At 34.1% G+C, this 17,308-nt stretch overlaps 1 protein-coding gene across 2 annotated transcripts; it reads left to right on the top strand.

The window, feature by feature from the left end:
- Positions 1–1,093: 1,093 nt before the first annotated feature.
- Positions 1,094–14,121, top strand: LOC123192371 (protein ZINC INDUCED FACILITATOR 1-like). 2 transcript variants are annotated; one of them, XM_044604902.1, is made up of 17 exons: positions 1,094–1,606; positions 2,483–2,523; positions 3,034–3,094; positions 3,211–3,313; positions 3,441–3,552; positions 3,631–3,684; positions 3,757–3,819; positions 4,147–4,196; positions 4,302–4,377; positions 5,901–6,110; positions 7,838–7,925; positions 8,802–8,887; positions 8,981–9,088; positions 10,007–10,051; positions 10,174–10,262; positions 10,729–10,772; positions 13,836–14,121. In XM_044604902.1, exons 1-17 carry the CDS (start codon positions 1,456–1,458, stop codon positions 13,913–13,915), a joined length of 1,461 nt encoding a protein of 486 aa, XP_044460837.1. In that variant the 5' UTR covers positions 1,094–1,455; the 3' UTR covers positions 13,916–14,121. The 2 variants fall into 2 exon arrangements, with proteins under 2 accessions (XP_044460837.1, XP_044460838.1); XM_044604903.1 differs by having other exon boundaries at positions 1,097–1,606; positions 3,441–3,543.
- The last annotated feature ends 3,187 nt before the right edge of the window (positions 14,122–17,308 follow it).

Raw genomic sequence — 17,308 nt, 5'->3', positions numbered from 1 at the left:
ATTGAGACACATTGAAAGCTCTCTGTGATTGGAGGGGGCCAAAAATAATTGAAAGCCTTCTGAGATCTCAATTTCAAAAGGAACGATGATTGTGGTGGTGACCAAGCTTTTATACCGAAACGTCGAAATGTCACATGGCCTCCGAAGGTACATTTGTCTTCCATGTCCAACCAAAATGAGCCCTAATTGGTCATTAACTTATCCTGATTCAGAGGAGCCTTTTTGTCGCTTTTCCTGAAATGTTTTATTAAAGCTTGTATTCGAGGTTATGGTGTTTCGTTTAAATTTTGCTTGCTATGTTGCCTGATCGCTTTTCTCACTTTCTCATTGGTTACCGTTATTTGTGCTTCTTGTCTTAATCAGATTACATAAAGCTTTAAACGGTGCTCGTTCATGTGATTGTGAAGTGTCGTTTCTTTGAGTGCAGGACGGATTTGTAAAGTGATTTAAAAGTTTGAATCCCGACTTTAGAGTTCAACTGATACAACAGCATCATATTAATTGTAAAATAATGGGATAAGTGAAGTATAATTTGTTATTGATACATCTTCTAAGTGTTAGTTGAATTCTAAAGTTGGGAGTCCAACTTTGTATTTACGGAATACAAAAATATTAGGATGAAGAATGTGAACATTGTCCATAGCAGGTAATTTTTATTTAATCAGAATATGCATTATTGACCTTCCAGTAACCTCCCCATTGCAAGTACTAATTGTATGAATATTCAAGTGTAAAAATTTGGAACATTTTTTAAATCTTGCATTATGAGCTTTGTAATGTGGTTATTTGAATTATGTATGAGTTTTGCACTTATGTGTTGAAGACAGACTTTAATCCTATTATTATGGGGTGATGCCATACGTGACACTATTAGGACTGTTTTATCTAATATGTCGTCATTTTATTGTTCATGTGGTAATTGTAAGTCAATAACATTCTACCTAAGATACAAAATTTGTGATATTGGTTTTAAATGTAAATAGATGACCTCAGGAATTGATGGCGACAAGCATGTTATATGTATTGTTCGTACTAGCATGGTATGATACAATATTGTATCTACATGTTCAGTAAAAATCATATAAATGCGGATGCTATATATCGCTTTCATTTAACACAAACAAAGCAAAAGCATCTTCTCAAGACTCAGAATATTTTGCCCGAGAAACTTTTTAACTCCTAGTCTGTTACTTCTATGCTACTGCAATTGTGCAAGAGATGCTTTACCATTGAATGGATATATATTTTCTTTATAATGGTTACTTTTAAGCACTTCATATAACCAACTAGAGAGTGCTATATCAGATTCTCTTTTACCTTTACACATTTCTGTTTAATTTACCAGACGATTTTTTTTTTTGAGCTGTTTATGCAACTAAGCGGAGAGTGCCTTTTCAGATTCGTTATACAACTTCATACATCTGAGGCACTGTCTTGTGCTGTCTTGGTAAAAGTATGTCGGAAGAGCAGTGCACAGAGACACCGTTGAAGAATAAGAAATATTATGAGAATTGTCCTGGTTGTCAGGTTGATAAGCTCAAAGAGTTAAAACAAGGTTTACCCATTCAGGAAATTGTTTCTTTGTGGTTTGTTGCAGTTTGCAATGGTAAGTTGTCATATATCCTAACAGGTTATATTTACAGGCATAATAAATTTCTCTTTGTTTCTGCAAACTGCCTAGTTGGGTAGTTTAGGCAGATTTCCAAATTTGGAGACTGCTATTTGTTTCGTTACTTTTAGTTGTTCCTCTTTATGTTTAAGGGTATGCAATTACTGGTAACAGAATTTTTGTCTATGGGAAGGGGGAAATCATTTTATATATGATACATTGGAAGATAGAATATATGATCAGATTAAGATGACTTCTTCATTACATTTTCTTGTTGTATATGGTTCTGTTGGCATTTCTTTTTGTTTATAACAGAAATGAGAAAGTCTGTCCGTTTGAGCACCGTACTTGCAAATTGAATAATAGCTTAGGTGAATTAAACTGGAGTTTTGTGGTTCATATTTTAATTATAGTTTAAAATTTTCATACCCATCTGGTTGTTAAACAAAATAAGGAAAAAAGTTGGCATGCTCCCTTTGGCTTCAGCAACAAAATCTGAATGAAGGTATATCTCTTTAGATAGAAATCCAGGTAATAATATATTAAAAGATTTAATCTTTCAGCCACCCCCCTTGCTTATTTTGGTGAATTATTTTCAACTTAATGTCTTTCCATCAGTAAATGAATGCACTTTGATCTCCTTGCTGGATGTTGAGTCTGCCTTTTTTGCTTGGTGTGATAGTAGTGTGGTAATGTTGTGTTATTGATTTAAGGTAGCATGCACCTTTTTTCTTCAAGGTTGAAATTTCATTTTAATGCCCTCTTGCAGTGTTTTTCGTTTTGTTTTAGCTGATATTAAACATTTGCTTATTATTTGAATTGTCTTGTACATTATCCATAATACTGATATCCTTCTTATTTCAATTTTTTCAGCACTGTCAATATCTTCACTTTTTCCCTTCCTTTACTTCATGGTGAGTAAAGATGTTATTCTGCATGCAGATGATTAAATTATTAAAATGAGTTATAGACAAATGTAGAAATTAGCTAAATGACATACAAAGAGTATGCAATGAAGATTTTGGAAAAAAAAAATCTACAGAAGCATCTTAACAGTCAATGCACTAAGATTGATATCAGAACAAGATGAGTGAAATACCATCCGAGAAGTAAAATTTACCAGTGTCAGCATTGATCACTTCCTTAGTCTGGAGAAGACAATACAGAGAAGTTCTTACAACTTTTCTGCAACTAATTAAAGCTGATATGTTACAAGATGGTTATAGAAAATGGTAGTGGTCAGATTTGATTCTTGCATTTATATATTATACATAATTTATGCTTTTGAGATGGGACTATCTTGGTTGTTGATTTATCTGCTTAGCTTCCATTGCCTAGGAGATATTAAACAAAGCCTTCCTGTTATTCTATTGAATCTTGCATTGCTTTCTACAACATTCCTTTTATTTACTATATAATTTCAGATAAGGGATTTCCATATTGCAAAAAGGGAGGGAGATATTGGCTACTACGCTGGCTTTGTGGGTGAGCATCTCTTCTATACTTCCTCTTTGATGATGCATATTCTAATATAGATATGCTTATTCATCACATTTGAGTTCCTAAAAATTAATCCTAACAAACCTCTTGATACCTTGAAGGGTCTTCATATATGATTGGCAGAGCTTTGACATCTGTCTTATGGGGATTAGTGGCTGATCATTATGGACGAAAACCTGTAATATTATCAGGGACAATCTCAGTGTTAGTAACTGCTGGTTTCCTGTCAAATTTGATAGTGATAATGAGCAATTAATTGCAGATTTTATTTATTTCAGACATCTTGTTTACAATTTTTTTCATAATTATCTGGCTTAAAAATTTGTCATAGGGTTATTTTGAGCACTCTCTTTGGGCTTAGTATAAACTTTTGGATGGCTCTCATCACAAGATTTCTTTTGGGGAGTATGAATGCTTTACTTGGAACAATAACAGTATGGAAAGTTTGTACTTTACGAGATTCTTTGTTTATTTGTGTTCCACTTCAGTCCAGTATTGGTGCCTAACTTCTTTCTTTCTAGGCATATGCTGTTGAAGTTATGCGTGAAGAACACCAAGCTTTAGGACTGTCAACAGTGAGCTTATATCTCCATGAATAAAAGAATTTTACTTTGGAGCCAGGGTTGAGAACTCTTATATAATTTCAGGTGTGCACAGCATGGGGGATAGGACTCATCATGGGCCCAGCAGTGGGTGGTTTTTTGGCTCAGGTACTAATATTTTTTTGGATTCTTGTTCAGGTAAATACATCTTGTAGATAATATTTCCTTCTCCTTTATTATTGAGAATATTGCAAGTTCAAGTAATCTGGAATACTCTATGAAATGATTTACCAAAAAAAAAAAAAAAAAACCCTCTATGAAATGGCCATTATTCAGGATTTTTTCTTAGCTGTCTGCGAATCTTTTCCAATATCACTTTTATCTATTTGTTGTCAACAACCCCATAACCACCTAGTCTATTTGTCCATGTCCTTTTCATTTTGTATTCTGTTTGCAAAGCACTGTACTCATTTGGGGGATAATTTCATTATTCAGCCAGCAGAGAAATATCCATATATATTCTCCAAAGAATCCTTATTTGCGAAGTAAGTGAACTTTACCTCCTCTTATTATTTGAATTATTATTATTATTTTTTTTTCTGTAAGATGTTAAAAGTATGATGGTATTCTGAAACATGAAATTTATACAGGTTTGCATACTTCTTACCCTGCTTTGTCATGTCACTTATTGCTTTGGGAGTTACTATTGCATCTTGTTGGCTTCCGGTACATAATTTATGTTATTTATGATTTCCAGATGGCATTATTGCTACAGTCTAATCTCTACCATTATACCATATGAAATTAGTGATTTGTGCTACTATTTGCTCTAAGAAAGATGCAATTTTATGTGACTCTCTCCTAACATGTCAAGACATTTTCCTATCACAATGTAATTAACTAACTGTGACTTACTTTAGGTTGAAAATTAATCTTATGGACATTTCCATTTTCTTTGCCTTCATATTTAAACTCTTATGGAGAAAGAACATGTAATGATTGAAAGGTCTTACAGAGAAGTGAAGCTTGTGTAGGTGGAATTTTCAACACTTTTTAACTTGAACTTTGTATTTAATACCTTGTTTTGCAACCTCTTTTCTCCTCATGTCTCCGTTTTCTTTCTTTCTTTCTTTTTTTCTGAATACTTTCACACTTAGACATATTTCTTAGAGAAACTATAAATATTACATTCTCATGAACTCTGGACAGAAATGACGGTCTCTAAAAACCTCAAAGGTCATTTCCACTAGGTACAAGGCTCTTTTGAACTAGTTTTTGTAGTAATTCAATGTTCAAATATGTCACAAATTTGTTTTAGTTTCCATCTTGTAAATGTCAGTTGATCACTTCTTATCTGCCCTTTGTTCTACATGTGGGTGCATGTGTAAAGAATGAGGTGAAATACATTTATGACCTATCAAAATAAGGCAGGAATTCTATATCCAAATGGTGAACGGTAAATGTTCTTCACATTTTCAGTCAAATAGCTCTTAAAGCTAAATTATTGTTGTTGACCCATATATATCTTCTTAACTTGTTATGATTTACTGGTTTTAGATAATTTTATTACCAAAATTCAGATTATATTTTATGCGGTTCTCTTTGTTATGTACGTCCTTATATGACTCTACAAACTGATCTTCTTTTATTGCCAATTCACAATTTTGTTTTGTAGCATGTATTTGCACATATTTCTGTATGTCGAATGCTCTCAATCTATACATGATCAATGCCTTTTTTTGTTTTTTTAATCAAAATTGATGAATATCCCTTTGGTGTATAGAGATAATAAGGAAAATTCCTTAAAAAGCATTTAATCATGTCTATTTCACTGATATGCATGAATGTTCTTATAACTAAATGTTAAGTATTCAACATGAATGGTTATATTACTTATGCTAAACATAACAATCACTTATCCCAAAAGCTCTAGTTAATCAGCAAGGGACCTTAACAACTTCTCTAGTGCTAGTGCATGTCAACCAAATACTACATGATCATAGATACAATTATAACCGTAAACATAACTTCTTACAGCTTAATTAATACAATAGGGGGATGTATATACAGCATCATTGGTTAAACGGATTCAATTTGTTAGCATTATCAGAGTTAAAGACCTTAAGCTAATAGATGAGTGTCTGGCAATAGCATTTAAGCTATAACAACTCATGCTTGTCTTGTAAGGACTTATATTGGCTTTCTGCTGACAGCAATGAGTTGTCCTAAAATAAATCTGGTCATTGTAGGAGACGTTGCACATCCATAATGAAGATGATGTATCATGTGATTTCTCAAATGATGACATGGAATCTGCATCCTGTGGGTCTGACGCATATCATAAAGAACATGAAGGAAGCAAGAAAACTTCCAAGGGAAACCTCATTAAGAATTGGCCCTTAATGTCATCTATTATTGTTCACTCTATTGTTGCACTGAATGACATGGCTTACACAGAGGTACATTTCTTCATGATATATGTTTGGTGTTTATGTTTGGCTTGTGCTTTCTATTAAGCTAGCTCTCATTTGTCGCTATCTTTTCTCCTTTTTTCCCAAATTACTATTCTTCAGGGTTGAAATTTCTGGTTCTGTTTCTTCAGTGCTGTTGTGCTGTACTTGTATCCGTTTTTTGTTAATAACATTTTCTATAAAGCAATTCTCTTTTCGAGACGAAGGCTCCTTTCATTGATGCTACATAATTTTAGCAGCAGGTTGCCAGTAGAAAACAAATGTTAATGGGTTTACTTGTCATTGTGGACAAATGCATTGAATGACATAATGTTTTCCAGAAATGAAAAAAAAAAAAAGGGAAAAAAAAGACAACATTCTGATGGGATTTCAAGTATTTCAAAGAAATAAAAAAGAACCATTGGATAGTTCATGGCTCCCTTCAACTTCGGTTTAGGTGTGGTACAATATAAGTGCTATGTCAAATCCCTTCCTCTTCTTTATGCCAGCCACTTAGCTTCCACTGTTGATTTATCTAATACAGAGTGGAATGTTGGCCCTAACCATGTCATTGAATTAGTCAGGCTGAAGGTTTGCATATTTTCTCAGCCAAATAATATCATCATTATCAACAAGAAAATAAAAAAACAAAAAATTCTTTTATTAAAGACCTGAAATAATTTGCTGGCCTGGAATATGAAATTTAAGCTGCATTGGCAATGGTGAAAAGTAGTATAATTTTTCCTCTATCTGTGCTCTGGGTTTAAAGCATGTTGTTTATGATTAAAGTTTTCTTAACCTAGATCACTTAATTTACTAATATTTGTGACTGAAAAACTAGTTAGTTGCATTCATATTTTGTTAGAAGATGATCTCTATGTTAAATAGAAACCCGATATTCATGTAGGATGCCTAGTAATTTGAATGCACTGAAGGTACAGTTGAATTATTAGAAAGGGAACATGCTTTCCAGATATGCTTAGTTTGAAACAGTTAATAGATTGGCATTTGCAGTTATGCTTTGTTCTGATTATGAGCAGGTTAATCCTAAGTGTATTATTGTCATGTCGATTATACTTTTTCAGAAAAATCTCAACCTTGTGTTTTGAAATGTTCATTTACACTTGTTAATGGAATATTAAAATAAACAACTAATGCATCCTTTTTGTTAATAATGTCAAAATAAACTCCACCACTGGATTCCAATTGTGTTGCTGTATGTTCTTTCATAGTGTCAAACAATGCTTTCAAACCCCTGATACCGTCTTTGCTACTAGGACCACGATAACTTCACTAGAACAAGTAGTGGTGAATTGGTGATGTCCACCGATACTGTACCATTTTTTTTATATGGTACCACTATCCCTTTTGCTGCACTGTTCCCTTTTCCTGTCTCTTGGTCATATTCTATGCTCTAAATTCTGTTTCAAAATGGCATGAAGAATGCTAGTAATTCATCATGATGATGTAATTAAATGATTAAGTGCTAAAGGGCGTTGTAACTTGAACGCTGAATGCAATGCTATAATTATTCAAAAGAATGATGAGTTCTGCTGATTAATGCCAATTTTTATCATGTTTTCATCCATTTACCGTCGACAGAGGGCTATTATGGCATGCCACCAAGCTGATCTGAGCTTCACACAACACAATATTGTTATTTCTATTGGTACTTCTTTTTCTTGTGTATATTGTTTTTCTGTTATTCAAAATTAGTTGCAACTGTTCTTCTGTAGATATTTTCACTCTGGGCTGTCAGCCCTAGGAGGTATGGGGGTCTGTATTATTCAACCGAAGATGTTGGTGAAGTTCTTGCAATTTCAGGTATGAAGTACATACTGATATTCCCCTTTTATAAAAGATCGCTTCGTATACTTCTTTTGTTTTACCATGTTCAGTTCATCTCAATGCGGTCAACACACATTTATGAATGACCATTCAGACCTTTTCAGAAAAAAAAAAAGAAGACATTGTTAAGTGTTGTATCTATTCTGTACTAGACTGCTAGTTCCTTTTAGTTGTGTTATCTTAAAACATGCGAGGAACTTCTTTGGTTTAAAATGAATTTGTCAGTTGTTCCAAAGATATCTATAATATTAAAGTTTAGACAGCATGGCTTGAAGTTGATGACCTTTTGATACTCTTTTATTGAGTTTTTGCAAAGAGATTTTTGTGTCAAAGAATCTTAATGATTAATGCTTAGTTTGATTTCTGAAAAGCAGATAATAAAGCTCATGAGCTCATCACATTATACATGTTATCCATCTTTCAAACAAGCATCTTTTGTTATTAACGGACACAATTTTCTTGTGGAATTAACATACTGAGCTCATCTTATCTATATGAATTTTGCTTTCCTTCTTTTATAAACAATTTCATTTTCTGTATCAGTCTATTGGTGCTGCTTGAATATTTCAATTTACAAATTAATTCTAATTATCCTTATACGAAATTTATTGCCATGAGAAGATTACAAAAGCAAAGTTAAGCTAATTTGGATGTTCAAATGCTATATTTTAATCTCAGGTACATTTTTTTTTCAATATCCATTAGAAGATGTGGTGTTGCACAAAGAGAAGACTTATTTGACTTTTTCCTATCTATAGCCTGACACACTATAAAAGTATTACTTACAACAAAATGCTTACTAGAAAATTCATGTTACATATGTTTGACAATTTCCCATTTATGAATTTCTAGGTCTCTGTCTCCTTGTTTTCCAATTCACTGTTTATCCAATGCTGTCAAATATTTTTGGGCATATAGTGCTGGCACGCATAGCGGGGGTAAATTTTAATACTCTGGCTTTTACTTACAATCTGCATTTAACATCTTTATTTTGAAAATGTGATGCTATATTCATAATATCATATGTACAGGTTTTGACCATACCCCTTTTGACAAGTTACACTTTCATAGCTAAGTTATCAGGATTCAGCCTTGCCTTGTCAATAAATTGTGCTTCTGCGCTGAAGAATATCTTAATTGTAAGTGCATTTATTACTCTTACAAATGTGATTTCAACATTTACACTTGGTTAGCTTTTGTTAATTTGTTTGACAATTAAATAACTCTTACAGTTGATCAGGTCTAAATGAATAAGATTGGATGATATTTTTTCTTTTAGATATTTGATTATATTTGTGTTTACTAATTATGAATTTGATAAAGTGTAACAAAAATATATATTTTTTCAATGATAATTAGATATAATTAAAAATGAAGCACCATTATAAAATTTTAAAACAACAAAATGAAGAAGAGCATTCGTATCAACCTATAAAATCTTTATAAATAACCAGCCTCATCTTGATTCAATAGCTTGATATCAATTTTTGGAATGCTAAAAGTTAATGATTGACAGCAGCTGAATCTATAAAGAATATTAAAATAACTTTGAAAGAAATTCAATAACTTCAAAAGAAGTTCAAATATAAAATAACCTAGCAATTACTTATGTTATGTGTGGCTGCCATGATGAAGAATAAGATGAAAAAGTTGGCTAAGTTGAAACTGAAATAAGGAAACTAGAATAAAATAGGTTAATAAAAGTCAAGGTGTTAAAGAGTATGAGTTAAATTTAAAAATTAAGATAGAGATTTCAAGGATAAGTCATTTAACAGTTAAACTAAAAGCCAAAACTTTTAGCCCTTTTCATTTAGACAAATATGATTGATTCTATGTCTTAAATTACTCAACCAAACAACCTAAAATTATCTTAAAAGCAAATATTCACTCTTATTGAGTGTTGAGAAAAATGATGAGTCCTTAGATTGATTTTATTATCATTATTCAGTTTGTCTTGAAAGAAATCTTAGTGTTATTTAAATGCCATATAAAGTTTATTGTCTTAATATCTTCTTTCTCACGCTTATGTTTACTAGTATATTATTTCGTATGATTAGGTGGCTATGGAAACTGGATTATCCCTTCTGCAAAACCGTGCAGTGGTAAATTTCTCTTTTTGGTTTATTTAGTATTATTCAACACTTTCATATTTTAATTTCATTTTGTCACTCTATGAATCTTCTTCTATAATGTCTCTCAAGTTGATTTGACCAAATCACAACAGGAGCAGCATCAAAGAGGAGCTGCAAATGGAATTGCTATAACAACGATGTCACTTTTCAAAGCTGCAGGTCCAGCTGGAGGAGGCGCCCTGTAAGTGTCCTCTTGATTTTCCTTAAAAAGTTTTCATCTGTAGGGCAATTGGCAGTATTAAAAGGATTGCCTTAGATGTGCACAATTTATATAGTTTCTGATGCTAATCCACGACATGAAATTAATAGTCATAGCACCTCTATAAGAATTCATTTACACTAACAAAGAGCTCCAGTTGAATTAACTGAGCTTGAAACTCACTGTTTAATATCTTTTAATAATCTCTTGGATATTATTTCTATAAAGAACTGTCACAACACCAAGCATGAGGATAAATAGTCTTCTCCGCTTAAAGGCCAAAAATACATGGTGGTTCTGAAATTAAGATTTTGGCTGATATTCCAAATCTTTGTGGAATAATATCAGAAAATTGTGTTAGAAAATTGTATTTCCTTCTTACGAAAAAATGCATATATGATCAAATACTATCAGTTGCTTATTAATTTCCTTATTTGGATCATTGCAGTTTGTCTTGGGCACAAAAGCGCCAAGATGCTGTCTTCCTCCCAGGTATGATACAAATGAAATTTCTCCTAGAAAATTCTTACTGGCCAAACAATAAATGAGAGTAGGTTTGTGCTTTTGTGTTGCATTCTTAGAGAAGTTCCTAAATTTCTTGGTGTGTTTTGGTTTCGAACCGGGATTGTAATTATTGGATTGAATTAAAATAAATAGGATTGTATAGATTGAATTGATTAATTTTATTAAACGAATATCAATTACAATAAAAAACCTAATATCTTCGACGCTTTGCCAAAAGATTATTGATGGTGTTTCACCTCTCGAAATACAAGGCTATGTTGAAATTAGATTCTCAAAGGCCCCCTTAAATCTTCCCAAAATCTTACTCTTTATATCAATAACAATCTAACCCTAAATGACAATAATTTGATTCCAAATTAGACTCCTAATATAATATAATTATAATGTAATATTCATAATGTTATTTAATAAATTCATAATTAAATCCTAATATTCCAAAATTACTCGAGGGCCTAACAATTCTTCCCCTCTTAGTAATAGCCTTGTCCTCAAGGTTGAAGTCCCCAAATCCACCTGAAAAGAGCTTTAGGCACAACACCATGGTTTGACATGCGGTTGGACAAGTTTCAATGTTGTGATCCTTTGTTGCCAATGGGTCCATTTCTTCATCCTCGACTGCAATTAAAACTCGAGGGTGCACATTTGAACAACATATGGTTGGGAGAGTATTGCTCGTTGCATCGAAAACACTACTTATGGGCTTGTCGAGCTTGCATTTTAGCAGATGTTAGTCAGAGATTGTCGTGGTCATCTTGTGGTGGTGGCAATAAATTAGTTGGAGTGGTCTTTGTATCTCTCAACTGTGAATTTAGGAAATTTTTAGAAAAGTTAGATTGATTGTAAATTTGGATGAAATTGGGCTAGCTTGGTGGGACATTTTGAATGATATTGATTTGGGTAGGTGTGCAATTTTGGTAGAACTTGGGTTGGCCATATGGATTAATTGGGAAGGGCCTTGGCCTTAAGGATTTTGGATCGTGGGCCGCAGGTCAAGGCACCCAAGTTTTGACTCAACATGACCCATCTCCTTTTATTTCTTCCTTGATGCTCATTGTAATCACCATCACTCTTCTCAAATTAGCCAGCTCATGCATTTGCAGTTGATGTTTAACCTGCTATTTTTGCTTGTTGATAAATATCCCTAAGTAGGCTTGCTTCAACAATCCCGACACCATTTCAACCACCATCTCAAAATTTTGGACAAACTCCTCCACCAAAGACTAAAGACTTTTGTTGAAGAGTTACTAGTTTCTCATATGGCATTTCAACATGATCATCTCCAAATCGTCGTAAACTCTCCAACAAAAGGGTTTCCTAATAATCATCGGTGACTTGGTTCACACCCACAACAATCAGTGTATTGTCAATCCTTTTATGACAACGAAAACAAGTTGTACTTTCTGTATTGACAGGTATGATGCACCTTGATATATTGCTTTGCTCGATATGACAACTTTACTAGATCTTGATCATCGAAGTTGGGGAGCTTTATTCTCTTGTATGACAAATGTTGGTCATTTATGAAAATTTTGAATGAAGTGGTGAATTCAGGAATGGTTGCAAGAAGTGGTATGTTGTATGGCATTGAATTGGGGTGATTGATTGTAAGGGTGGAATTGATGTGTGGTGATAAGTTGTGGTGCTAGTGAATTATGTAGTGGAGGATGGTTGGAGGTTTGGCTAGAAGGTTGATAAGGGGCCTGTTAGTGGCTAGTTTGTGGGATGTAGGTTGAAATTTGATTTAGATGGTCTTTGGAATTTGGTGGTTGATGGAACTAGGATGATGATTGGTTTGCATGAGTTGGTGATTCCAACTAGAGTGTAGTTTGTTCTCTGACTGTGACTTGTTTCCCTCTAATCATAGTCCGCCTCCTTTAGAGCCAAAATCTATGAGAATTTCTCTTCCAATTTTTGGAATGAAAATTTCGATGGTTTTTCCTCCGTCTATTGGAACTGTTCTTTTTAACTATTTGATTTCCTCTTTTCCACGGATTCCATTATATTCTCCATCCTTGCATTAACATTGACCATAAATTTGAAACGAAGTTCTGATACCAATTGTTATGAATTAATATTATATTTGTTAGATAGAATTAAAATGCATGAGATTTGTGTTGATTGAATTGAATATTTTATTGAATGAATAGCGATTAAAATCAAGAACTTACTATGTTTAGCACTCCATCAAAAGATTATCAGTAGTGCTTCGCCTTTTGAAATACAATGTTACGTTGAAATTAGATCTTTAAAATCTTGTCTAAATCTTTTAACACCTTACTATTTCTATCAACAAAATATAATCCTAATTGGTGCTAATTTTGAATCCACATTAGACTCGTGATATAATTTTGTTAATTCTCATATAATATCCCTAATATTATTTAATAAATTAATATATGCAATATTAAATCTTAATATTCTAAATTACCTAAATTACAATATTCCTAAATTACTGGAAGCTAATAGTTTTAGATTCAAAGTATGGGTAGTGGCTTCCCTTCTAATCTAAACCTAAAACCAGACGGAGATTTTCTGTTGAAATATATGTCATAATCATCAATGGTAGAAACTATACTAAGAAATTCCCTGTAAAAGTTTTTTGGATTTGGTTTTCATTAATAGTTTTATCACCATATAACATAGATTTAGTTTGCTACATGGCTATCTCACAGAGTTAACTGTATCATGTTATCTTGCTTGCAAAATGGTATTTAAGTAACCCTTGCTAACAGACTAAAACAACAAGTTCAAAAATATGCCGTCAATGGTGTATCAACATTAGTATTTATGAGGTTACCTGGGTAGAATGATTGATAGTTATAAAAATAGAACATACATGCACTGTATGCTGCACACACACAAACACATGCTTTATATATATTTAGATCTCAAGTGATGAGCATTGCTGCATTGGTTTTAAGTTGTCGTACGAGTGAATGATAGATAGATTAGTAGTCGCATATAACGTGTTATCTGATTAAGTTGGTCATTCATGAAATCTAGAGGCTTAGCAACTAAAATTTTGTGCAGGGGATCAAATGATTTTCTTTATGCTAAATGTGGTTATGGCGATTGCAGTAATATTGTCATTCAAACCTTTTCTAACTTAGTGCCATGAGTAGATAGATGGCTCTATTCAACTCTCCAGCGTAGCCTGGAATAAGTATGAGCATCTTAACTTTTTTGTGAGGCATGATATTGTGTATGAAGTATGTGCAGATATGTTAGTTCTGTGATTACCTAGGAGAAGTCTCAAGGACTCTCTGAAATTGGATTGTTGTAACTGTTTTCAATAAAACTAAGTGCATTTATAATATATATCAGTTTGAATTATATGTCGTTATATGATTAAGTGATGTAATACCCAATTATACTCAAATTGATACTCAAATTGGTACTCTCAATTATTCCATATAATTGTTGATATGGCCAAAGGACTATTTCCTACCCACGTTTTGGTGAAAAGATAAATATATATCTGTGATAATTGAAAAACTTAAATGCGTACCCAGAGTTTAGTACATTGCTATATACCTAAAATTTTTCTATTAGAGTTAAAGGTAAAATCGTTATTTTATTAGTAACATTAAAATAATTAAAATTATAGTTCATTTTTTTCCTTTAGTTTGAAGAATTAACAATTTCTCCCTAGGACTATGGGTTAAAAAAATTTACTTTTTCCCCCTAGGGTTTGATATCCTGAAATCCAATCACTTCCTTTGGCGAACGGTTGCTTTCTCTTGAAATCTTATCAAAATTGTCATCTGGACAACGAAACATTGTCTGTGAAAACGTTGTCCTTTCGAAGCATCGTCCGGTGGCTAGGTTTAGGTTGGAAACTGGTAATTATCGGTGGCTAGAGAGGTAAAGAAAAGACCTAAAGATTTGGGGGGGGGGGGGGGGTCATTTTTCAAAATTGAGGTGTGAGGTAAAATATTAATTTTCAAAACCTGAGAAGAAACAAAAGATAAAAATATATATGATTTAATATCATTGTTAAAATAATAGTTTTACTCTTATATTTATCAACCATTATAACGAAAGTTTAGGGATGAGGGTGTGTTTAAGATTTTAAATTGTCATTGGTGTGCTTTTGGGATTGCTCTAAAATTTGGGTGGGAAATAGTCTTTTGGCCTTGTTGATACACTAGTCTACTTTTGAAATCTTGTGTTCCATGGCTGCTGTTAGATGGCAATTTCAACAACATATGCGTAGAAATAATTCGTTTTTGTTATAAACAGCTCGATCGATATTGTCCGTTATGGGTTTCAGACCCTCACGGCTTTAAAACGCGTCATTCGAGTTAAGGGCTTTTAGCCCCTGCCTATATACACGCTCAGGAGACAGAACGAGAACGATGTGAGACTTCAGGTCACAACACACCCCCTCCCCCCCCCAAATCGCTATCGTGCTGATAACGTGTTATAAACAACCCAACAAATATTGTTCACTTTGGGCTTCACGCCCTCACGACTTTAAAACGCGTAATTCGAGTTAAGGGCTTCTGGCCCTGCCTATATACAAGCTCAGTAGACAGATGTTATAAATACTCTGAACGATATTGCCCACTTTGGGTTTCAGGCCCTCACGGCTTTAAAACGCGTCATTCAAGTTAAGGGCTTCTGGCCCCTGCCTATATACAACCTTAATAGACAGAATAAGAGCAATGTGAGACTTCAGGTCACAACACACTCCCCCCACCCCCCCCCCCCCCCCCCCCCCCCACAACACCCCCTTCCCCCCCCCCCAATCGCTATCGTGCTGATAACGTGTTATAATCAGCCTGAACGATATTGTCCGCTTTGGGCTTCAGACCCTCACAGCTTTAAAATACGTCTAGCGGGGTAGGGCTTTAGGCCCGTACCCAAGTTCGGAATCTATATGACCACTAGATATTGTCCGCTTTACTTTTCAGGAGCTCACAGTTTATTACGCGTCTATTGGGGGGAGTTTCAGGCTCAACACGCGCAGGTTCGGACCTGCTGGGCCACCAATAGATATTGCCCTCTTTGGCCTTCAAGGCTTCAAGGTTTTCTTACGCGTCTCTTGAGTGAAGGGCTTTTGGCCCCTGCTTATATACACGCTCAATAGACAGAATGAGAGCGATGTGAGACTTCAGGTCACAACACACCCTCCCCCCCTCAATCGCTATCGTGCTGATAACGTGTTATAAATAGTCTAACAGATATTGTCCGTTTTGGGCTTCAGGCCCTTACGACTTTAAAACGCATCTATTGAGTGAAGAGCTTCTGACCCTTGCCTATATATATGCTCAGTAGACAGAACGAGAGCGATGTGGGATTTCAGGTCACAACACACCCCCCCCCCCCAAATCGCTATCGTGCTGATAACGTGTTATAAACAGCCTGAACGATATTGTCCGCTTTAGGCTTCAGGCCTGCACGACTTTAAAACGCGTCATTGAAGTTTAGAGCTTCTGACTCCTGCCTATATACAACCTCAATAGACAGAACGAGAGCGATGTGGGACTTCAGGTCACAACACCCCCCCTCCAATCGCTATCGTGCTGATAACGTGTTATATAATATACAAATATAAAATGATAAATAGATTAAAGAAGAATTGAGAAGAAAAGAGAAGAAAAGAGCCAAATCAATTCTAGAGAAGAGAAGAAAAATGTATATCATGAAGTGAAAGAGGGGGGCTATTTATAGAAATCTTGGTCGTTCCTCCAAACAAGTATATGACAATTTTCAAACCAAATCCTACAGGGCATTAATGCATTCAAATTATAAAATGACCAACGTCAAAACATGTGGTGGAAAAATCCACTATTTGCAACACTCCCCCTTGGATTTTCACCCCTTATAGATAATTATATTAATCTTACTAAGGAAAAACCCAGTAAGATAAAAACCAAAGCAAAGGAATATAATTATTAAATGTCCTATAAGTTGGTGTTAAACGTGCTTAAACTGCCTCATTAAAAACCTTATTGGGAAAACCTAGTGGAACAAAACTTAGTGAAGGAAAAAAGAGTACAGGGCACCTTTTGTCCAATATTGAATAAACTTCCAAATTTTGCCTAATGAATACTCCCCTTGATGAACGCTCCTCCTCTTTGTAGTAAGATTAACTTGGTTGCTTGTTGAGCCGCCACATATCGATGTTATGCACTAACTTCTCAAATGTTGATGTCGGTAGTGTCTTAGTGAACAAATCTGCAAGATTCTCACTGGATCTAATTTGCTTGACATCAATCTTTTTACTCTGTTGGAGCTCATGAGTGTAAAAGAACTTCGGTGAGATATGTTTGGTTCTGTCTCTTTTGATGTATCCACCTCTAATTTTGACAATACATGCTGCATTGTCTTCATATAATAAGAAAGGAGTGTCTGTTGTAGAAGGAAGACTGCATGCATTCTGGATATGATGGATGATAGACCGTAAACATATGCATTCTCGGCTGGCTTCATGGAGAGCTAAAATTTCTGAATGATTTGAAAAAGTTGCAACCAGGGTTTGCTTGGTAGAGTGTCAT

The sequence above is a fragment of the Mangifera indica genome, chromosome 12 (assembly GCF_011075055.1).
Source record: "Mangifera indica cultivar Alphonso chromosome 12, CATAS_Mindica_2.1, whole genome shotgun sequence".
Classification (NCBI taxonomy): domain Eukaryota; kingdom Viridiplantae; phylum Streptophyta; class Magnoliopsida; order Sapindales; family Anacardiaceae; genus Mangifera; species Mangifera indica.
This window is presented reverse-complemented; position numbering and strand designations above follow the sequence as displayed.